The sequence below is a fragment of the Haemorhous mexicanus genome, chromosome 9, assembly GCF_027477595.1.
Source record: "Haemorhous mexicanus isolate bHaeMex1 chromosome 9, bHaeMex1.pri, whole genome shotgun sequence".
NCBI classification, from domain to species: Eukaryota; Metazoa; Chordata; class Aves; order Passeriformes; family Fringillidae; genus Haemorhous; species Haemorhous mexicanus.
Window position 1 is genome coordinate 21,189,859 of NC_082349.1, and position 25,159 is coordinate 21,215,017.

At 40.1% G+C, this 25,159-nt stretch overlaps 1 protein-coding gene across 1 annotated transcript; it reads right to left on the bottom strand.

The window, feature by feature from the left end:
- Nucleotides 1–1,720: 1,720 nt before the first annotated feature.
- On the bottom strand, nt 1,721–24,942 carry SLC25A24 (solute carrier family 25 member 24). Its single transcript, XM_059854421.1, has 10 exons — nt 24,636–24,942; nt 13,415–13,541; nt 12,850–12,937; nt 12,315–12,426; nt 9,627–9,785; nt 9,135–9,287; nt 7,930–8,037; nt 6,146–6,313; nt 4,925–5,075; nt 1,721–4,263 (listed from the first exon to the last, which is right to left on the bottom strand). The coding sequence occupies exons 1-10, from the start codon at nt 24,819–24,821 to the stop codon at nt 4,085–4,087; spliced, it is 1,431 nt and encodes a 476-aa protein (XP_059710404.1). The 5' UTR covers nt 24,822–24,942; the 3' UTR covers nt 1,721–4,084.
- Between the last annotated feature and the right edge of the window lie 217 nt (nt 24,943–25,159).

Below are 25,159 nucleotides of genomic sequence, written 5' to 3' on the forward strand. Positions count from 1 at the left end.
GCTGCACAAAGGAGATGCACAAACTTGGTGCAAATAAGAGAAGGTTTTATACATGTATATACCTAAATAGATGTAAATGCATGTGTGTATACACACTATGGGTGTGTTCTAAAACTTACACAGTGCATAACAGACTTCTTTGTTAGCCCTTTAGCAAAGCAGACGGAATGTGTAAGAGCTGAGGTGCACTATACTCAAGCATTTATTTAGTTGCCAAAAAACAGACAGTTTTTACCCTAGACAAATATTGAAAAAAAAAGCAATACTTCAACATATTTTCAGATACCAAGAGGGCTTAGAAGCTAGCCCTAAGCTACACACCAAGACTCAGTATTCCCAAATCCCTCTGTGTTAAATATACAGTTCTTATCAGTTATGTTCTCCACAATGTGCAGTTTATAATCAGTATCTTGTTTTAAGTCAAGTCCTAAAAGCCGTTCCCAAGACAACTCTGACATCAGAAGGGGAAGCATTTAAAAACCACACTTCCTTGCACAGCAAATAGCCTGCACGTTGAGACATCCTTGATATCTTAGTAATTTATACATGGCAATACCACTTAGTGCAACACACTTCTTGCTGTACACCTTATCCAAACGTTTAAAGTCAGAAAGTCACCAAGAGAAAGCTGCCAATACATCCTGCCTGTACCAGGGAGTGCAGACAGCTCGGAGCTGAGAAGCAAGGCAGGAAAGGACAGAAGTCACCTCAGCCTGGGCCTCTGAAGGCTCATTTGGGCACCAGGCAGGCCCACACCCAGTCTCACCTGGGAGTGCTGGCCATTCTTTAGCAGAAGGGAAAGGTGCCAAGGGGCTTTCAGCACCCAGAGTTCACCTTTCTATGAGCAGGTGTGCCAGGCAGCCCATCATAATCAAGAGGGAAAGACACACATCGGCAGCACTATTTTAGATTTCATGCCATTTCTGAAGTGTTTTCTAGTGTTAATGGTACTGGAGAGCTGTCACATTCCACATACATCTTGAAGGGAAAACAAATAATCTTTCCCTTCTGGGTTCTTCTTGCCAAGCATTTGCAATTAAAAGCATTCTTGCCTCAAGTCAAATTGAAGATCAAATTGTTCACTTAGTCAGGAATCATACACTGTGCATCTACCTCTTCCATTACTTAAAACTTCTAAATCTTATGTTACAAGAACTGTATTTGCAGCAATCAGAGACATTAAAAGCTTCCTTTAATTTGTTTACAATTATCTTTAACATTTGAAGGATTGGTGTAAAAACCTCAAAAGGAGTTGTCAAAGCTGGCTGCTAACAAGCTTTTAGCAGCATAGCCACACTACACATGCAGAGTAAATTAAGTCAATTACCTTGAAAAGATTTTATATTGATCCTTTGACTAACAAGTAAGATTAACAACAAAGCAAGATCAGCAGTAATACAAGTATGTTTGTCCCTGATTATGAAGAGCTCTGTCACGCAACGTACACAGAAGCAAATTATTGGCTAATAGTTCAATGAACAGCAAAAATATTCAACATGCAGTCTTTCATTAAGCAATGAGACAGTTGTAAACAGGATGGCAATTGACTTATCTACAACAGTTTTCAAGTATCAGTGTAATAGCAAAGCATAGTCTAGTCTGAAACCTACTTTTAGATCAATTGCCTTCATTTTTTACATTGAGTATTATGCACGTAATTTAATAAAGAAGTGTCATCTGTCAGACCTCAAAAAAAACACATCAGCACACTCCAGCCAGATAAGGAAACAAAGATTTATTAGAAACTGGTAGTTTTATGGAGCTAGAAAGGTAAACATACATTAAAAGACAAAGAATACACAATTGAACACAGTCATCATCAAGGCACATAATGAAAAATCAAATCTGATTTTAATGTTCAGCTCATCTTTTCAACATTTGAAAAGCTCACCATGATTTCAGTACTCATAATGGCACTTGCACACTATAAACAAAATGGAACAAGTCTGGAGGATAGAAATGCTAAAGTCATCTTTACATCACACACACAATACATTTGTTCATTGGTCACAGTCAAACAAAATTACCAGCAACTGAACTCACAAATCCCACCAAGGTACAAAGATATTGGCAAAGCCAAGGAAAACTCAGATCAGAAAGGCATTATACATATAAATGATTTGGAAAGAATGACTTTTTTTTTTTCCCCTAAAGTGCAAAGTCCAACGTTTCCCTAAAGGGAAGGTCAAAATACAGCTAGAGCTGCCATTTTCTGAAATGTGATAAAAAATTCTATAATACAGATTTTATGGAATTGCTGTGTATCAGTTTATGGAGAATAAACACCAGCCATGGAAGCACAGAACACAAATTTACATGTGATTGCTGTTTGAAAAATATGGCCCAAAGCATACGTAGAACAAGGGAGATTCAGGCAGTTATTTTGGCTTGTTTATTTATTTGCTTAAAAAAAAAACCAAACAAAACAACAACAACAACAAAAAAAAACCAACAAAAAAAAAAAACCATGCACTCCTCATGCCCGCCCAAAAAAAGAAAGAATTAAAAAGAAGACCCTTAATGACCTTAACAGAATAAAGTTCCTCCTTCAGTAATCCAATTTCAGAAAGTGGTCTAAGAGCAGTTGCTTTTAGAAGGTCAAGGTAAGTATAATCTCGAATTTACCAAGATTAAGACAGTACACGTTACAGAAAGCAGAAAAAGCCTAACAAAAGAGTCTGGTAATAATTGTAAATCTATTTCAGCGTTCAGGCCGGAAGGCAACTGTGTGCCCCTCCACACACACCAAAAAAAATAAAAAAAAAATAAAAAAAAAAGAAGTCACTTTGGAAGGACTTGTACATGGAAATGCCTTATGTCTGCAGTGAGGAAGGCTGCTTTGTGTTTTGAGGAGGAGCTGTTTCTCAAGCACTGGCAGGTCTGTATGCATGCTTTGCATGCTACATTAACACCAACCTGATGGGCACCTGAGGTCAGCACTGCCACTTGGTCACCTGGACAAAACACTTCAGTATTTTATTACCCCAATTTCACACCCACAGCCAATGTGCACAGAAGACTGATCTCGCACGACAAAACTGTAAAAATCCTTTACATAATAATGCAATCCTCTACTGGCTAAAAGCACAGAGTGGATGTAGCCCTCTGAATAAGGGAAAGAATGGAGAGTCCAAAATGACAAGCATTCCTCTTCCCAAAGCTATGAACAGCTCTGCCATTGGCTGTACTAGAATTACAACCAGCTTCATACCGGATCCTCCATCCTGTTTTTAAATAGCAACTTGCACTTGTATGGAATGGATCTAGCATCCAAGCTTTTCTGTTTCTTTGTATTATGATCCTATAAAACATGCAGCTGTAACCCAAATTTTACCATGGTTAATGGTGCTGACATTTACAAGTGCAATGAAAAGCAGGTCCAGTGAAGCAAGTTATCAGAATTGCTGATTGTATTACAAAAATACCGTGTAAATCCATCTGAGGTATTCCGATGCTGCAGAACAGCAGTTTCTCAGGCTCTTTAAATAATGAAAAATAAAAAAGGTTTGCCTGAAGACAAAAGTGATGGGCTACATTTTAATGTGTTATTCCATCATTGTGTGTATCCAAGATGCTAATTCTTATGAACTTAACATTCAGTCTTCAAAAATAACAAAAGTGCTCACTTCTAGGCATGCAAAATGTCACCTGTGAATTGCTTGAGTGTAGGCAGCATGACAAAACACAAAGTCACTTTCATATACTCAGTATCAAGGCAGTATAAACTTCTCCTACCTTTGGTTTCATCCAAGACAAATACACATTTAGAAAGGACACATTAGAAAAAACCCAATGAGTAAAATACGCATGATTTCCTAAAAATAAGAACATACTGCTGATTTAAAGACAGTTTCTTGATTATTTTTTTTCAACTCAGTGACATTTTAAAGTGCAATATATGTATCTGTTTAAAAATGGTGAACTAAAATTTAAGAAAGTTTCTTCCCACTTAAGGACAAATGTGGGAGTCGCAGCATCTCTCTATAAAGATCTGTCTCTAGTTGTGAGAGCAGATTACTTGAGAAAACATTATTGTTTTGGTGTTTCCAACAGCATTAGAAGCATCTCACCTTTTTCCTTCATTTCATGCTATTCCCAAATTCTGCTTCATTTTTTCATATACAACATAGCTGATGCTGACAGCTGGAAGCACTTTCATAAAATTAGGGGCTATGCCCCTATAAAGTCCTCGGAGTCCCTCTGTTGCAACAATTCTTTGAAAGAGACCAACCATGCTTAACTGTGGAGCTCCTTCCACTGAGGCTAGAACAAAAAGATAATGTGTTATAAAACAGATCTAGTAATATTAAAAATCTTGAGCAAGTCTCAAACACGTGGATCATGAGCCTACTATCTCAGGACAACTGAAAAGAGGTCTTTTAATCCCAGACATCTCAGAGATATCCGTGTGTCTAAATCCCAGTGGAAAGCATTATCCACCTATGTTCCTTTGGAAATCTAGGCTCCCATCCTTAAGTCTGTGCAGAAACCTATCAAACAAAAATCTACTATGAAGCTATCCTAATGAAATGCCCCACAGAGCAAACATTGCTGTCCACCCTCTCAGGATAATTCGAGCCCTATCATTTAATCTCTAAAATTTAGAAAACATTGTAAAGTTTAGAAGAGTGCTTCCAGACTATGACAGGGGTAGTCTTGTATGGAATTGGCTCTCACAATATACAAAGCACCAGTGCTTGAAATGTTACTTTTTAAATTGAGTATAAAGAACAACAGTGTTGGGGGTAAGAGGGAGTTGGGGGTAAGAGGGAGAAGGGACCAACATTAAGAAGAATTTTCCAGATATGTCCTTAGTTTTTCCAAGTTGTTTTTTTTTTTAATTCCTCTGTCTGTGCTAGAGCTATCCCACATGATACAATTTTCATGTGAGCACACAGAAGCATTTTCAGGCAGGAGAACCCACCTTGAGCCTGCATGCGTGTTCTGATGAGAGCGAGAGGGTAACTGGCCAACTGCCCACACGTGCTGGACACGGTGCCACAGCCCAGCAGCACAAACACACCCGGGTTCGCAGAGCTCGACGCGTAGTGCTCCAGCCACGTACTCTTCAAGAGCTGCCAAGGTATAAAATTAGACAGTGAGACAGAGATTTGCATTCAAAAAGATAAATAAATACTTCTTTATTCATAACAAATCCTAAGGGCTCAATCCTGAAAAGCACCAAATTCACTGGATCAATTTCACTACATGCTTGAAGTGCTCAGGTAAACTCCTTAGCACACAGGGAAGGACTTCAACCAGACTATAATAGTGCCTAGAAGAGAAATCCTTAAAAGATCCAGCAGCAGGAAAGGGCCCATGCACCTGTAATACTTTGGGGAGAGGAGGTGGGAAACAACTCAGCACCCACAGAGTACAACAAAAGCTCACACATCTGTGCACATCACCCCATGCAGAAACAAGGATGCAAACTGTAGAAAAGAAATGCCATACAGCTTTGAAAATGTTGGTTCAAACAGTTCTGGTGATGGCTAATGCAGTGTCAAAAAAAAGATTGGTCTAGACTAGAAAAAAAAATTAGTCTGTGTGTCTGAGTTATTTAAGCCACTTGGAAGTAACACATATTATCTAAGGTAGATAAAAGACTTTCAACATTGCTAGTGGGTGAAATAGGTGCCAGTTTCTCTGGAAAGCAAAGACAGCAGTGTTTCAAGCTCCTCAGAAAAGCTGTGTCAGCCAGAAAGAATTCTGGTAACATGCACAGACACAGAAGGAATTCAGGTTAATATAATCTACTCATAAACCTAACAACTGGCAAGAAGATGTATAAACTATCATAATATGAATATCCTTTTAAAGGCACGTATTTCCCATAAAATGGGTATGCTCCAGTCTAACAAGGTTAGGCAAGTATGAAAGCTTGTGGTACTGCCAAGGTCTGTATAATCCTCTCAGAGCACATTTCCTGCTGGGTACTCTTGCATGGAAGGGCCCATCTGCCCAGGCACTCCTCAAGAGGGGCAAACAGAAACACTGAGGTCTAGTAACGTTAGTGGAAAGTCTCTTTTGTCTTTTTAAAATTGAACAAGCCATAATTGTACCATAATGCAAACATTCTAAATATGTTTATGCCTTTTGTAATTTAATTAATGACAGCTACATGCATTCAGTGATCTAAACTCACCTCATAAACAGCAAGGTCAATGCCAGCATAAGGAATTATACCCAGAATATTAGGAATATAGCCTTTGTAGAAGGCCTTTGGACCTTCTCTTTTTAAAATCTTCTTAGCACAGTCAAACATCCCAGAATATTGCCCTGTTTTACCCACAGCCAATCTGGTCTTTAAAACCTAAACGAAAAAAAAAAAGCAGTCTTAATTACATACCTATTTATTAATCTATTTTAGATACACAGTGTATCTCTGTTTATTGAATTCTCTAGAACTGCTTTGCACTTTGATGCTGCAAATCTCTTTTGATTACTGGTAAAGCATTGTTAGCAGCAGGCTTCTTCAAGTTCTGTCCTTAGTGCAGAGCACCACACATTACTATACACTAGCTTATAAATTCTTAGCCTTTTAAAATTACATTTTGGCTTTATTTCTTGATTAAAACAGGCAGTTATTTAATCAACTTGACCACAACAGTGTAGGCAATATTCAATAGAAGTATTAGCTAAGGCTCAAGTGAGAGTACTAACATGCTAGCAGATGATACTTCTGACCTGGGAACACTAAAGCCTATTAAGAAAATAGTATTTCAAGAAGTATGACACTTAGAGAGGTAGTTGAGGAATACAAGGAATGATTGTGTCTCACTACTGAAACCCAGCACCTGATTAATAATGCAAGCAAGTCTGTACTGCATCTTAGGACAAAGAAATTAGTAACAGCATCCAAAAGAAACCACAGAGGAAGTTTCCTGAGCAAAAATTTGGTCTATTTTAAAGCCTCATAAGACTGCATCTTCCTCAGGAATTTCCAGACACTTGGCTTTTCTCTCTTATTTAGAAACACTCTAAAAACACTTCTAGGACAGTACCATGTCTTTGTGAGGAAGACCAGAAGATACTGTAGCACAGTTCCCTTGTCTCCTGATCAGTGTAATCCAGACAATCTAAGTCACCTTTCAGTTCTTCCCTAACTTAACCCATCTCTGTACTCAGCTCACCCTCTGGAACAGCAAGGATGCTCTTTAAAGAGATCATTATTACTTCAGCAATGAAAACAGTTCCATTCCTACTGAAATCCCCACCCATGTAAAAGCTATTTAGGTTACATTTGCCATTTTTACCAAACTTGATGTTGGTATTGGTTTAGTCCCAGCCCCAACATGTATTCCAACAAGGATCTGCACAAGTGATAAACCTTGTGGGGAACCAGTAGTAAAGAAAATATATGCTGATTCTGTGGAATGGTGTGTTACAGTTACACTGGAGCAGTTAATATATTAACACTAGTTAAACTGCAGTGTGTAGTACCACCTGCAGGTATGTCCTACAGGGGAAAGAGCAGCCAACCCACCCAGCCTGAGCTATTGCTCTTACATCCTTCCCCCACACTGCTCTCCTTATCAGACACATCTTCCCATCATAACACAACAGAACTTCAGATCTGTCCAGACAACACTATTCCTTGCTTACATTTATGCCCAATTTACAAAATGCTTGAATACATACTGAATTTTAAATGTTCTTGGATGATCTTTTTTCCTTCACTAGGTTTTATTTAAATATTGTTTTAAAAAATACTATACAGCAAAATACTACAAGAATCAGTTAGAACTTAGTATATTCTGAAATGTCTAGTCTGAAAGGAAGCCCAAAGTAAAAAAAATTAGGGTATCAAACTAGAGTGGAATTTTTACAATATTTTCAAGAGCATAATGGGGTTTACTTAGGAAACAAAACCAAACATTTTGCAGGCTCCAGTGGAAGCAGATTCTCTTACCTCCATGGGACACTTACCTCCATGGGATAAATAGAAGTTTGTGCTGTTGCTCCAGCCAAAGAACCAGATACAAATCTTTCAACAGTGCCTAATTTTCCATCATCCCTAGTGAGTATCTTCTTATACTGAACAGTTAAAACACAAACACACATTTTTTTTTTTTTTTTAGGAATGGTAAGAGTTATTATAAAAGGCAAGAGTATAGTACAAAATGTCTTTTCAAGCATAAGAACATAAGAGCATAAGAACATGCCTGTTGTTAGTTTTTCATGCATTTACAGTCACATTTGCTAACCCAAAAAGATTCTCCAGAACACAGTAAGCATTCCAGCCTGCAAGAATTCTTAGATCAAATACTTCAGTCACCCACAGTACCATCAGATGTTCTGCAAACAGCCACCTCAAGGGTACCTACACTAAGAACTCCAGAAAACAAAGAAGAACCAAATTCCCTTGCAGATCCAGTTGTCCAATCAAAGAATGAAAGATTTCACAGAAGCACAGACTGAATTTCACAGAAGCACTTTGAGTACTGTACATACTGTGTCATTCCATGAGTAAAGAATATCGTGCCCAAAGTTACTCTGGGCACCAAAATCTACTGCTCAGTCTTGCAACATCCCCAAATTTATTTGGTGTTTTGTTGTTTTTATCTCCTCCTTCTACAGAGACGTGCAGTGTGCTCATTTGATCTTACTTGAGGCACTAGCATGCCTCACAGAGCAAAAATAAAGCTCATTTAAATATACCAGAATGGGAGTTCATTTTCCAAAGGAGGATTAGGCCTTAACATGATGCTTAAAGCAGATTCAGAGGTAAATATAACTCTGAAATCCAGGATGAGGGCATCATACATAGCACTGTGATATTTGACTTGAAATGAATCCCCTGTAAGTTCAGCTAGCATAATGTACCAAGTTTTTGCCTGCTGTCACTTTGCAGCAACAATCTACATATTAATGCAGTACTCCACACAAAGCCATGCAGAATCAGGGACAGTTTAAAACATGAAACAGACAATTCATTTGCACTGCTTATAATACAACAGTAAAATCTGCCTAATAGTAAGTATTCTACTGACTAGTTTAAATCTGAAAGTCACTCCAATTACTGTGACAAAATCCCCAAAAAGGGGACAAGATGACAACAAGTCCTATATAATGCCAATAATGACCGGTGTGAGTGATTTAGCATTATTTTCATTATTGATTTCTCATCCTACCTGTTCATAAGCCCAGAACTTAATAGCCGTTTCAGGAGCTATTTTCACAACATTTACACCATTTCCCCTCCAAAGGGATCGGACACCACCTTCTTTCAACATTTGCTTAAAACCGCTGGCTATATTCATTTTGTTTGACTTTGAACCATGAACCTAAAAAAAACCAAAACCAAAGTCACAGTACAGAACATGGCTCTGATTAGATTATAAAACTCATCAGTATTAAATTGATTAAATATATCAACTAGCAAAACCATATGCACTATTGAAAAAGTCTAATTTTAGAAGCACAAGTACCGTAACATTGTGCTTACATTTTTCCCACATCTATAAAACACCATTTTTATGAACACAAAAAACCAGAAATCGTCAAGACACAGCCAGACCTCTGCAATTTAAACACTGACCTTGGCCCCCCATTTTTCCCCAACAGATCTCTAGAAACTGAAGTGATACACTGGAAACCAAGAAATCCTTGAACGTTGCACCTACCTGCATCATGACTTTCAGGCGATCTAAGGGTGCTGTACCTGTTCGAGAGACAGCACCAGCCACTCCTCCTGCCAACAGCTGCTTCCACCACTGCCCAGTCTTCTTTTCTTCCTCTGTGAACTCATCTGGAACAGTCAAACTATCTCCTATATCCAATACCTTTATGAATCCAAAGCAAAGATGTGCAAATAACTATCTCGTTCCAACACCTCAGTTTTATCCACAGTTTTAATTCCAAATGAATATACTACCTAAGAATGTGCAAATGAAGTGCTAGTTACAAATAAAAAATATCCCTAATTTACATTCTATAATTAACTTGCTATGCATTGCTATACAATGAAAAGCAACTTCAAGTGACTTCTACATAGATATTGAGCAATAACACCACAGACCCACCATTTCAAAGACTGCACCATCATCATTAAAAATTACCACAAATTTCCTCCTTGAGTATGGCCCAAGCAAAGACATTCTGTCATGATCAGCAGTCCTTTAAAGTCAGCAGTAAAGCTCAAATGCTTAGATGTTGCAGCTAACCTTTCACCAGACAGTCTTGTGGGATTACTTTGGTAATCTCTTAAGGTTGCTAACAGGAGATTTCTCTCACGGTAAATTATTCACACATGTGGGATGTCTCCTTCTCCTAGACTCCCCCATATTTTAAGGCAGGGTTTTAACACCTGATATATCAGAATATTCTATTTCCAGTGACTGCTGTGTATTATCCTACCAAATGAATAGTTTGACAGATGCCTTATAGATTTTCTTGTCATCAGTTATACTCAAAGACACATTTAATTACTTTTTTCAGCTGTAAGAGTCTGACATTTCACTAAGGGAGCACGTTTGTATTGCCATTGGATTTGATCAAAGAACAACATTAATATAGGTTTTAATTACAAAACTAAGACATAACACTGTGAAATCTCACATGTCAATTTTGCTCTCAAGTGTAACCTATAATCATCATACTTGAGAAAAAGTATACCGCAGATAATACAAATCTGCTATTACACATAATTTATATTTATAAAAAGAACAAAAATGTAGTAATAACTGATAAGTACTGACCAGAAAGTGTGTTAACTGATAAACTTTTGAACTACCATTGATTTTAATTGTAGAAATTCTATCTCTAATTTAGGCTGCATTCTCTCTCTGTCAGCAGATAGAATACTGTCCTGGTCATTTGGGACAAAAACTGCAGAATGCAGAGTGTAAATATAGCCACTGAACAAAAAGGATAAGCACCACCTATTCTGGATATTGAACACAGAAGAGATTAATGGGAAAATCCTTTCATCTTTGTTGCATTTGAGGTTTCGAAGTAAGGTGTCATCAGTTGCTCAACTACAGAAATATCAAAAGATCAATCAAAACTCTCAAAACATAAATTCAGTGTTCTAAGAGATATTATGTATATCTACCAGAGTTTAAACCTTGTGTGTACTGAGACCTAAACACAACTAAGGAAAAAAAAAAAGATAAACTTGAGGGTGTTTATAACAGAAAGGCCACAGCTACCATAGTAATTCTATGCCAATGTAGCTATCTGCTTGGAAGGGTCTGATAGCAATTATATAATAAAAACAGAATTGTAAGAGCTGTCTGCAAATGCCAGCCAGGCTGGGAGGTTTCACATCTGCTCTTATCTCAAAGACCAGCTGTGTTGCTGGATTTTGCCTGCTGTGATAACTGGGTCATCAGCTGACTGCAACACTAGGATCACAGGAGACTCCCTCAGTTGTTTCTTGGGGGCAACTAATGACACTCCAAAATAAAAAACAAAAAATACAGATCTTATGTGTAATAACAGTAAGGAACATTTGATGAAAGCAGAGGTTTTTTCCACTAAGTAAACTGGGACCAGGACTATTTGATCTCATAGCAGTGCTTCAAGTGCTCTCTTCAGCAAACAGGGAGCTATCTGCCTTTTGGCAAGCATTCCTCAGCTGAGCTTGTACAGTGTCAAACACTCAAAGCTCTCAGATCCCATAAAATGTTTTTTATTATGGAAATGCTGACTAATCCCTGGAGATATAAATGGTCTCACTACATTGAAAGGCATCTAACCTTACTTCATTTCCTCCAATAATCTACAGGAAGGATATTCAGCAAACAGGATTACTGTTAGTTTACTTACTTTATTATTGTTCTTAAAAATCAGTTACTGAGGTGTTAACAGCTCCATGCAATAAAAACTTTAAAAATTTCTCTGCACAGTGGATAACCTATTGTTGTATATTCTGTATGCTTAAATTAAATTCTTTGGCACAAAAGAGCACGATGGGCACAAGAACTCACCAGTCAAGACACCAGTGATTTTATGATGATTATAATGATACTATATAACTGCAAATACTAATTTCAACATAAGAAACAGTTAAAATGTCTATATAAGTTGTTTCAACAAACCAAATCGTACTGTAACGTGCAAAGAAAAATATTTAATATTGTGGTTATTATTTTTCTGTGAAGTATCTCCAAAAGAGGAAAAAAATTCTGTTCTAAGAACTACTGGTATTCCTGTTTGTAAATGGGAGAGCATGAAGTGAAAAAAACCTCAGACAATACAGATATTCTTGAAATATAACAAATGTGAAGCTGTTGTAGTCAATATCACAAATTAACACATCAGAGATGAACTTAAGAGCTGCACTAGGTTAAAAGGGAAGTTGAACTTACAGTGGAATGTTTCCAATATCGAATTATTTCTTCAATGTCTGTAGCTGGGTTGAACATAAAATGATCTCTCCACTCATTCCAGTCTACTGTCATTGTCCCATCAGCATCAATACTGAAAAGAAATTGCACAAAACTATCTAAGGAAATGGTAATGGCGGGGTTTTGTTCTGGTTTTTTGCTTTTTCTTCCCCCTTCTCCCCCCTTTTTTTAACTTGGGTTATCACATCAATAACAACTGTAAATTTCATATAGTGACTTCAAGGCTGAATCTGCCATGGCCTTTCAAAAGTATGCTTCTCTTATCCAAGTGCATCTGCCCTATTCCATTTAAAAACATAATACAGTGCTGCTTTCTACCAACAACCTTTACAGAGAAAAAAAGGAACATTCTCTTCCCAGAACCAGATGCTCCAATAGTAACCAGCAACACCTTTCAAAGTCATAATCCCATTTATCCCCCTCTCTGAAATAAAAACATATAGAAATTAACAATACAAGGAAGATTAAGCTGCCTCAAAAAATAATAATTCCTGACCTTTGCAGGATCTTTTCTGCCTGTTTTTCTGAAATGTTTATACCCAAAATCTTGAGGGACTGGACAACTTCTGAGGCTTCAATTTTTCCTTGAAACATTAAAATAAAGATGATACATATTTAAAATGTGGATCTTAGTAAACTTAGCACCTTGGAGCTCATTGCAACAGCTGAATAATTGCAAAGATGATTTTAAAAAATCAACTTAGATTATGTGTTTTGATTGTCTACTACAAGGACGAAGCAAATAGGATGCAAATATACAGTTAGTTAAAAACTGGTTCATCTTTAGTAGCCAGAAATAGTCAGAAATCTCCTCACAGTTTCTCCATCTGGGGAACAAGGAGCCCCAGTTCAGTGTACTTGGACAAAATAGAAGGAATAAAGACTTTTTTTTTTTTTTTTTTTTTTTAATCTATAGCAAACTTTAATTATGATCATGTTAAGGAAAAGAAGGATTCCATATTCACAACTTTTTTTTTCCTGTCAGACAAATATAAGTTACACTACTTTGAATGCAGTTTCCTCAGACAATGTTTGGACAAATAAAATAAATCAAGGTATACCATCATTGTTTTTGTCCAGGCTCTTGAATGCCAGTTTCATCTTTTTCTCATGTTCTTTAAGGTACTGCATAAATTCTTCAAAATCCAGCTGTCCATCCTGGTTAGTATCCCCAGCTTTAAATATTTTCTATTGAGAGAAAATTACAGCAGGTCACAAAGCATCATTTCATTTTCAGAATTTAACACACTCAATATTTGCATAGGGAGAGAAAACACTTGGCAGCAAACATATATTTAAGAAAGCATTATTTATTATTTTACATAACTTTTCTGTGCAGAAATTTTAAGGTTTCTCACCAGCACTGGCAAGTTATACCTAAGGTATCACATAATTTCTGGAGGAAGAGGTGGGGGACAGGAGAAAAACCTGAGAGAGAACAAGTTTCCTGTGAGTTTCCTGTATATGAAATTTGTCAGTAAAACAAGCAGAAGTTCGACTATCATCTTAATAAAGTGGTATATTACTTATGAATTATAAAGATAAAAAATACAAACGGCGATTAACTCTTTAAATGCTGACCAAAAACTTACAAAGATCTTGCCCCACTGGCAAGTGCAGCCCTTAACATTTGAGAGAACACGGCTTTCTGCTTCAAACTGAAGCCCTGACCACAATTTTTAACAAAAACAAACACACTTATCTTCCTTTCTTGCATGTGCTTCCTAGGAACTGTCCTGCAGATAGAAACACTTCATGTAAAATTAACTATGCATTGAATGCATGGTATGCAATTGCCAGGACTGCAGGAAACAAGTCCCAAACACAGCCCAGGCAGACACTTGGCCAGGCAACTTCACCATCTCGTCATGTGAAAACTTACTTGTTAGAGAAGGGCAATCAGAGCAGTCCTGCAAAGCCCAGCAGGGTTTAGGAGCTTGGGCTTTATGCCCCAGTAAGGGCAGCTCTGGGCTCAGAGAGCCAAGGCTGCAGCAGGGCCACGGCCGCTGCCATCGCCCCTCGTGCTGCCGCAGCACTGCCCTCTCCTCGGGCAGGATGGGCAGGAAGCCAGCAGGGAAACCAGCCCAGAACCCTGCTCCAGAACCCAAGATTTAAGGGAAAATTATGCCTTATCCCCTCCTTTGGACACTGGTCCCTGTGGGTTCCCTCAATGTGCAAAATCCTCGGGGGAGCGCTCAGTATCAGACAGGAGACCAAGCTGACAGCACCATCTCCTCACTAACTGCAGCTTACATGTAGCACAGGTGCTGAGGAGCAGCAAAGCTGAACAGCCTCGCTCAGCTTCAGTCCTGTGCAGATCACAGAAGGGCAAGAATGAAGCAGCAGAGCACCAGGCTTTTGTGTACAGGGAAGGGAATTGCAAAAATGCCCATTCACAAGCACAGTCAGCTGCGTGTGCTCTTGCTTCTTGAAGAACTCACCGGTGCCCTTCCTTTCTGCAGCAGAAATTCTTCCAAATTTCAAGCACCAAAAATTCTTCCTCGTGCCTTCTATTCAGCAGACTGCCTTGTGCAACTGTAGTTTCTGAATAAATTAACCCTCGACAAGATTTGAATGGCTGCTCTAATCTGCAAAATCTGGTTTTAATTTTGTTTACTCCTCTTTAATTAGCAGAGGTACTCAAAAGACCAAAGTCCAACAAGTTCTAGGCTACAGAAACTAAACACTAAGGAAGCAGAAAACTGGTCTGTTTGTTGCAGGAATCTGAAAAAGACTGAAGGCATCTAAATACATTTATGTTGCCTCCATCTTCCCTATCCCTCTACAAAAAGTAATGTACTTTCAATTTCATCTCAAAAAACCAAAATTTGTAAGATTATCAAGGATTTCTCAACAAAATGGAGCAAACTGATGTGGTATGCCAGTGAAATGAGCAACTTATTTACCTTCCATAATACAGCAAGCTGTGCACAATAAAAATCAAGTCAAGATACCACATATTCAGATAACTGTGGTTTGGTATCAGCTTTGAAAAGCAGTGTTGCTAGTATAGTCATAAGTCCAGCTTGATTGTAATTTCTATTAATAACTTGTCAACACAGATAGATATACTCATCAATCCAGTTTCATGCCTCTGTCAATATGGTTAGAGCTGTTCAGAATTTCCCATTAGAAAAAAACAAGTTACTTTACATTTATAGATATTTATGGATACAGTCCTGACCACAATCTTCTAACAAGAAAATAAGAAATTCTAGTAGATTAATCATTTGAAAAAAAAAAAAAATCCAAACAAAAAACAAACCAAACCCCACCATTAAAAATTACTGTAGCCTGAAGAGTCCCCTCTCAAAGACACTCAAGCCATCTCTTACTCCACTCATGGCACCTCATGCTGCAGGGTCCAAGTGTCCTCCTGGGCTCCCACACCTTCCTGAGAAGAGGTGACTTAGGTGACACTTGTAATCACTGTGTGAGCTCTACTCCACACCAACTGTTACTGTTCCCTATTGCTTCCTGAACTACACAAACCAAAATGCAGAACAAGGAAAGTGGTTTTCTGTCTCACGTATCTGTGAAGACAAAACTTGAACTAAATTATAATTATAATAAAACCTCCACTGCTGAGGATGATGTGAGCCAAAGAAAACAGGAACTCCTAGTTAGTTTTGAGAGCTGGTAATTTCTGTTTGTGAAGGGGGCACCTTTCAGTTCATCTGCCAAAGAAGTGGATTCCATATTGCAACAATGAGAAAATGGTAAGCACAAACATACTCTCCATTTCCTACTTTTCTTTTGACAGTTATTTTCCAGACTTCAGGTCAGTCTCAGCCACTCTCAGTGAAGCAGAACACAAATAACAGGGAACAAAAACATATGGCACATGTGTTCTTCTCTCAATACTAATCTAAAAGCTCATGCAAACAAAAGCCTCTTGCTGTCTGTGAGGTGAACTAATTATGTGGGTGTTAAAGTTTCAGATTAAAATCAGCGATTTGCAAGTTTGTGGAACTAACAGGAACACCAAAAGAACCTTGTCTTCTACTTGGCAGGCAGAAACTTCCTCCGGGGGGGTTCCATACTCCATGGGCACAGCCAGCAGGAAGACACCTCTGGATTCTCCAGGGAGCCTAGCACACTAAGCCCTCAGTACAAACTGGCCCTTCACAGCATCAAATAGTAATTCAAGTTGGAAGGAACCTCTGGAGTCCATTGAACAACCCCAGCTGAAAGCATGTCTAATTAGATCTAATTAGATCAGGTTGTGTGGGACCACATCCAACTGAGTCTTGGACATCTTCAAGGAAGGAGATTCCACAGCCTCCAACGCAAACTACTCCATCAGTCAATCACTCCCCACTTCAGTGCAACACTGAATCCAACTCTGCTCTTCTGCATTTAATACACCACCAGATTTTGTATAATTACAGCCACTTGTCACTCTCCCAGCACCTGGGTCACCAGCTTCTCAGACGGAGGAGAACTGGATGCATTTTAAAATAGGCATGCTTACAATAGAGCAGGAACCAAGGTGCCAACACTCACAAGTCCTGGGAAACAATGTCTGGCATGCTTACCACATAAAACCTGCCATTTCTTGTTACTGCCTTACTGTGGGATCACCTCACCTTTACAAAGGCTCAGATCCAAATGTTTATTTTTCAAGGCACACCATTTTTCTCTCATTGTCTAAAAACTGTAATCCCAAGCAGTAAGGATAATTCACTGGGTAAAATGAAATGGTGACCACATAAAGAATTGTTAATTACTGACAGATATAGGAAGACAGTTTAGATGATGACATGAGCAATAGCAATGTGTGCTTGCAGCCCAGAAAGCCAATCATATCCTGGGCTGCAGAAAAAGCAGCATGACCAGCAGGTCAAGGGAGCTTCCATCTCCACTCTGCCCTCATGAGACCCCGGTCCTCAGCACAGAAAAGACACAGACCTGGTGCAGCAGGGCCTGAGGAGGCCCCAGAGATGATGAGAGGAACACCTCTCCTGCCAGGTGCCTATGAGGAAAGGGTGGAGTTTTTCAGACTGAGGATGGGAAGGCTCCAGGGAGACCTTATTGCAGCCTGTTGGTACTTAAAGGGGCTTATAAAAGAGACAAACATTTCAGCAGGGCCTGTAGCAATAGGACAGGGAGTAATGGCTTTAAATGCAAGGAGTGTGGATTTACATTACGTAAAAGGAAGAAGCTTTTTACGATGAGGGTGGTAAAACACTGGCACAGATTGCCCAGAGCCTGGCAGATGCTCCACCCCTGGGAACATTTGAGGTGAGGCTGGGTGGGGTTTTGAGCAACCTGAAATGGCAACCTTGCTATATTGCAGGGGAATTGGGCTACAAGACTTTTAAAAGTCACTACCAATCCAAACAATGCTATCATTCTGTGATCTTTCTTTTTAATGCTACAGGCCTTCACAAAAACAGACTAAAATGCTCCTGTGCTGACCTGTTTGGTTATGACACTGTCACCTTTGTCTTTCCTCCTCTTTTCTTCATATTTCTGCTATTTTTGTTCTTTTTCTGTTGCATATTTTGTTAATACAGCTACTTTCCAAGTCCTGCACAACCAGGCAACACCAACACAAGAGGCCACAAGCAGACTGAAACACTGAAGGTGTTTTTTAAAAAATTTCTCCATCATATAAATCTTGTTGCAGGGTTGAATTCCTACTCCATCAGAAGACCTCTGTATTTGGTGTGGAAATGTAAGTCAGTCAGCAGGGCTGTTGAAAAAAAAGAATTACAGACAGGCTTTATGTACACATCAAAAACTCCCTAACCTTCTCTGTAAGTGTCCTGATGAATTATTAGATTGCTCTACCCCAAAGTTATGAACTTTAACACATTCATGGTTACAATATAAAGAAAATGAATGCAATACACTAAAAATCTTGATGTTTTTATGTAGACTTCTCTTTTAAATTCACAGTCTAATTCTTACATTATTTAGTACTTTTATTTGTGTATTGTGCATGAGCCTTCACATTCTGTTTACAAAACTGAACTGTGCATAGAAGGTGGGGCTGCTGAGTACAAAGGATTACCAATCTATTCATTAGCTTGTTATTTCAGCTAATTAATATAATGTAAAGAATATTTAATAGGAAGTGATTCATCAAGAAGTTACTTACTTCCTATCGTGCTATCTACAAGACACAAGCATAAAACAGCCCTTCAAGATACTTCACTGGTGCAAGTAGCAATTATGTGTTCTGCAATCTGCAAGCAGAGTTCCAAAGGGCACAGATACAAATGCTGCATACAAAGAACTCCAGCACCACAGTAAGAACATCATCATGTCTTTGGACATTCACACTTCACATTTGCTTTTAAAGCAAATTTCACATTTGCTTTTAAAATCAGAGTTACTACATATAAAACCAATCATGATATTGTTTTTCCCCTTTTTCAACTCTTTTCCTCTTAAGTATTTTTTTAGCTATTGACATAGCTCTGCAGTCTACAGTTTTAAGTTATTCAGCTGTAATATTATTGGATGCCAAATTCAGTCACAGCTGAAGTATACACAACACTTCTCCCTTTCCTGGACACATAGCAGACAACAGTCTTCTTCCTATTTCTATCTGCTAAGACTACACAAATTTATGCAGACTATGATAACCCAAAATCACCCGCAAAGATTATATTAAAGTCAGCCTTGTCAAACCACATCACTTGGGAGATAAATCCAGCATAAAGGGACAGAGCCTGAGGATGTGATCACACAGCATTACAGTCCCATAACACACGAACTAGACTGACACTTCACCTCCAGAAATCCAACACAACACTGGGTAAAACTGGAATTTGCACTGCCTCTAAAGGCCTCCCAACTTGTCCAAATTCAGCCTTTTTACTCTCTTGCTTCCCAAAGGATACTACCAACATGTAAACAGTATCCAAGCAGGCCCTTTAAACCTGCTATGGAGAGACATTAGGAGCCCCCCACTCCAGTAGAGCAGACTTGCACCCTTGACAGCAGCAGATGTTGCTATCAGCTGCAGAGCTTCCCCTTCCTGCTCCCTGTCCTAAGCACTGCTCTTCCCTGCAGCAGGAGTACAGCACTGGCAGAGAGCTTCTCCCTGGTCTATTTCAGCTAACAGAATCTCTAGAAAACGAGACAAAAAAGGGCAAGATGCAAGTGTGAGTATGCTCTCCCAAAATGCCTCACAGAGGCTGCTCCTTCAGGACCTGGATAAACTCTCTCAACTCATAGCTATGAATTAAATTTCAAGAATCTGAAACAGCATAGATGGAAGATGCAAACTATCCTTTGAACTTTCATTCAGCATTCTTTGCAAGTTACACTAGTATTTCTGACTTAGAGCATACTTGGTAGACTAAGTTTTCCCATTAAATAGGACAGCTCTGCTACTGAGGCATAGCAGCCATAGTCATTTCAAAAGATTGAACAGTTTCCATTGTTTGTTCACCTGGGACACACTGCTGTCTCAAGACAGGGATTTAGCAAAGCATTTCAACACAGTGGTTAAGAGAGGTCTCAGAGGTGAGGCTTCCCATATTTGGGAATTCTTGGCATTCTTGCACTTTGCAGCAACGGGAGGAAGAATTAATCATTCACATTCACTGTACCCTGTCACTGTTCAAGGAAAAAAAAACCTATCAAGGTAATATTAAAAAATAATTCATTTTATCTCCTTGGATGTTTAAAGTGTTATGTAAACAAATTTAAGATTCATCTTCCTCTTTCATATGGAGCCTTGGAGACCACAGCACATATCCGTTAAAAGCTTCTGAAGCTGTACACATAGAGATGAAATAATGATTGACATGTTTGTTTACAAGGGAAGCAAAGTAAATTGAATACATTCAATTTCCAATTTACTAACTGAACACATTACTGAAGATATTTGCGGTATTTCACAATTAAGTCCCCATAACCAGTCATATTCATCACATCTATTATGACCAGAAAAGGGAAGTTTAAAGGAACTAAATTGTTCCAGTTTTCTACAATCACATGACATCTGTTTTGATAAAAAGTTGAAGATGTCAGACTACTCTAAATCTATAATACGAGGTTTTGGGCAAACTCTTAAGGTGAGAGCAAGCTTCAATTCACATAAAGAATGACAGAGAGCCAGGGAAGTACCGAAGCTTTTAAGACAGTGGATCTGCATATCAGGTATGATAAATTCTAAGAGTAGATACAGTGTGATACAAGATACCCATGTATCTTCCTTCAAGTTGCCAAAGTAATCACTGTTTCTTCTGTTTCTAGCCAAGCTACAACATGTTTAAGGAGACTTCAGTTACCTTGGTCTACTACCCTTCTAATTTGACCACATAGGGGAAGTTACGAAAATTAAAATAGGCTCAAAATCTTAATAAAGCAGTGGAGAAATATTTAAGGACATATTTAGCTCAGTCACTAAACAGGTGTGTGCTTTCTGGACTAAGAACTGCTAGGGAAAGCTCAAGCTCTGAAGAACTATCTAGCTGCAGGTTTCAGAGGCCAGAGAAAAGCACAGAAGGAAACAATACACACCTGGGCCATTCTCAGCCATCCCCATGCTGAGACACAGCAGTGGAACACAGCACAGGGGCCTGCCTCACTTGGCAGAATTCTGAATTTCCTCTGGTTTAAATGCAGAAACATACTTCAAGTGTTCTGAGTATTTTTAGATGTGATTGGACTCAATTTTTCAGAAACAATCAGTTACTCTAGATGGCCAGTGTTACAGGTGTGCATAACAATAGACTGATTGTTGTGAATTTAGTCCCATCAGGGCCTCTCTCCACCACACAGAGGAGTCTCTTCACGCTGTTCTTTATCCAAAAGAGCTTTAATGCTTAAGCCAAATGCTTATGTCAAAATGTTAAGAGTTAGTCCAAATAAGATCATTAGGCTGGCTCCAGAATGTAGTTATTCATTTCAGTAACATCTTCCTACTCCTAGTCCAGAACTCAATGTATAAATAGCACCTGAATTTGAATACTTGGCTGTTCCTATCCCAAACTGAAGCTTGAAATATGGGGTTCACCTCCTACGGATTTACTGTAAGGACTGATTGCAGCAGAAGGAAAGGATGAACAAAAATAGTCCTTCATCCAACCACTCACACCATTTATGGTGCTCCCGCCCACAAGACTCACGGCATTCTGAAGACACAGCATGAGATCATTTGTGATCTGATCCCAGCATCTACTTTCTGTCCCTGCTTATCAAAGTCACTGTACAATAGCTGTTAATATTGCTTGTAGAGCAACATTTGATAGTTACCACCCTGAATTCCTCCTTCATAGATAAGGACATATTATATCAGGAATCTTCTGCAAAGCTTTGCAAAGTAACCCGTTCCTGGCAAGTAATATCCTACAATATAAAACAGGAGTCACCCTGGCAGCCTCCAAGCAGCACACATTCCAGATTTTCCAGTCATTTACTTTTGTCTGTCAGATATTGCCAAAAGGCAGGTGAAGAAGAACACAGTCAGGAGGTTCTGTCAGGTTGAGCTATGGGGGAAAAATGATTCTTCCTTAGAGGGAGATGCGAGCCACCTCCAAAGTTACCACACAGGTTCACAGCTGATGGAAGGTGCATACCTGTAGTCTATTACTCAAATGGATAGTAGCTTTGTTTCTTTTAAAAACATGCATATTCCTTCTAGAGAGGAACTGCACTTAAAGACCAAAGAGCAAAACAGTATTAGTAGCACAAACACTACTGTGAAGGTGGTACAACTTTGGATCAACCAACTGACTTTGCAGTGAAACCCAGGAACACTCAAACAGTCCCTTTTCCACAGGTTAGCCAGAAAGCAGCTGTGCAGCTCAGAAGGACAATGGCCAACACTCCCAGGTATATGGATTTCATCCTATGTGTTGGAAGCCAGCCCTGCAAGACATTTTTGAAAACCTAACAGACCAGCACCAACAAAATGAGGCTTGAGTCTCTGATGCCACCCATGAGGCACCAAAACTGACTCTGCTCTAGGATATCCCAAGCTTTGCCCATGCCATGGTGACACTATGATGGCAGGGCTGAGCAGTTCAGTAGAAAACACTTTGCCCCACCATATAATATTTTTATGTCTCAATTCCTTACTCATTAGTTATTAGTAATTATAAGACTACTTCTGTTTTTCCAAATATGATAATTCAATATCTCACTTCATTAATGAAATATCTTTTTACCAAGCAGTAAGAAAAATGAATTGAACATCACTTTAGAGCTTGAAGTGGGAGAAGGCAGCATTGAGCTGAAAGAAAGTACAGGAAGCAGATTAGCCACAAAAAGGCAGGAAAGATGCAGAAGGCAAGACTTACTGAGGCTCTCATATTACAAGAAGTCCAGTTATTAACAGGTACACAGCACTGCTCGAGGGTCTGGTTCCAACTGTGCCCACCTGGTTTAAAACACTGAGCACACAGAAGTTTCCCTGCACTCCAACAACTCTTCCACTCCTCCCAAATGAGAAGATGACTCATGGCTTATATTGTTTACTCGGTGTGTCTTTAGCAACTAAGGCAGCAGTTCCTGCTCTCTGTTACATCCAGGTATGTCTAGATTACACCTATCTGTTTCATGGGTATCCCTTTCAGTTTATCCTGAAGCAACTGAGAATAATCTGACACCTACTCAGATGTGCACTATAAATGAAGATCAATGATTTTGAGAAAGAACTTGGAACTTCAGTACGAAGTTGCTCAAATATTCAGCAGCACACCAGGGCTTTCAGTGAATTATGTGGGAAGACCACCTTTGTTAAACACCAGAAAATTAGCTGGTCATCTATTTCCCCGTTGTTCAATATAGATAAAACCCCCAAACTGTTACAGTCAAACTGGTACAACAGGTTCACAACAATGTGTGTCTAAATGTGTGACTGGAGTTCATAGCTAGCATGCTCTGAACGCTGACAACTCTCAGTTTTGGGTAACCAAAAAGGCCAACCTGTCCCTCCTTTAATTACAAAAACCTAAGAACACAAAAGGTGCCTATTGTAAAGATGATTTTGACCAGCAGCAACATTGAAGTGAAAGTGTGCTTTCATTTAAACTCTTGAATAAACACCATTCAACTCAAGAGGCCTGCTGGATACTTTTCTCTTAAGTACAGGAGACAGAGAATTAAATATAACAGGAGGCAAAAGAGAGACGAAATAAACAGACCACAGGGAAAACTGTCACACAATCAGCATAAGGTCACTGAATTATTGACCCAATACACTTTTTAACAATGGAGTTGAAATTTAAGTTCCTTTTCCTGCACCTCCTTCAGAAAGTATGCAACAGCTAGTACAGGCGCAGCAGTGGAATGCCATGGAATCATTGTTTAAACTGAAACAAGCAGAATTGTTACAGTAGCTTCCCCCACACTTCTCACGTATACCTGCACAGCCTAAATAAACAATGTGTGTCTTGTCAGCACAGACACTTGCGCCCACAGAATTGTGTATTAAATGATTTTATATGCTAATCCCTGGGGATTACTGAAAATAATTAGGAAAGAGAAGTTTCTTTTCCAGGTAACAGGTCAGACCTGCTAGTATAAGTCAGCATCACACTGGAATGCTTGATGATTTAAGTTTTACAGACTTCTGAGGTCACAACATTGATACAAGAGCCAAAGGAATGCAATAGTCCAACTGATCGCTGCAGAAGCCACACCACGAACTCTTCGGCACTGTCAGTTTCATGGTTTGATGGCCCCTGTTACAAGTGTGTATGTTCTAATAAAGGGCCTCGATATCTGACAACAGTCCATGTCAAGAAGAATAACTTCCATGTCTGTGTTTAGCTTAAATAACTAGTTCTGAAATTGCAACCTACGGCTATGCAGGTTTCCACTACCTGCTGCCCAAAGCAAACCTTAATTTACTCTGATCTAGATTATCCATGGGTGGAGTGGCGGACAAAAGCAGTAAATTACCATCCTTTATCGTGCTGGAAGAGGAATGTGCTACCGAATATCATTTAACAAGAAGTCAAAGGATGTCAAAAGTCCACACATGATGAGTAAACCCACTTGGCAGAGGAACCGCAGACAGCTGTACGCGCTCTGGACCCTTCGCCTACAACCCGGGGCGTGTCTGTGCAACACGGCCCCTGGCGCTGGAACTGCGGCCCGGGGAAGGAAAAGGCCGGGCCCGAGGCCGCCTCCATCAAGGAGCGGCCCCGAGCCGCCGGACACGGCTCCCGGGCGCGCTGCAGCCCCGGCCGGGCCGCGCCCCGTCCCCCGGGCAGAGCGGCGGGCGGGGCGGCCGGGCCCGCCTCGCCTCCCTCCCCAGGGCCGCGGGGGCCGGCTGAGCCCCCTCGGCAGCGGCTGCGGGCCCGCGCTTACCTCCTCCGCCTCCTTCCCCAGAGGGATGCCCATGGCCCGGAGGCCCGTCTGGAGCTCGGCAATGTCCACCCTCCCGTCTTCGTTGAGGTCCAGCTTTCGGAAGAGGCTGGCGTAGCGGGACTCGCCATCCCTGTTCCCGTCGCAGGCGGCCGCCGGCAGAAGGAAGCCTCGCAGGAGCTGGAACATGTCGGGGCCGTGCAGCGCGTACAGACGGACAGCGTTCCTCCACTCCCGCCGCCCGGGCGCGGACGAGACACCGCCCGCGATGCTGCCAGCTCTCGCAGCTGCCAGGGGAGGGGAGGGGAGGGGAGGCAAGGGCCGGCCCAAGCCCGCCCGGCGGCGAGGGGCGGAGAGAGGGCGGGGAGCGGCGGGGCTCGCTCCGCCCGTGCCTCCCTCCCGCCGCTGGGCGGGAAATGCGCGCTGCGGGAAGGGGCGGCCCGCAGCCCCTCGGGCTCGTCACAGCGCTCCCGTCCGCACTGAGACGCTTGTCCCAGCTCAACGTTTCCAGCTCAATCAGAGAAATC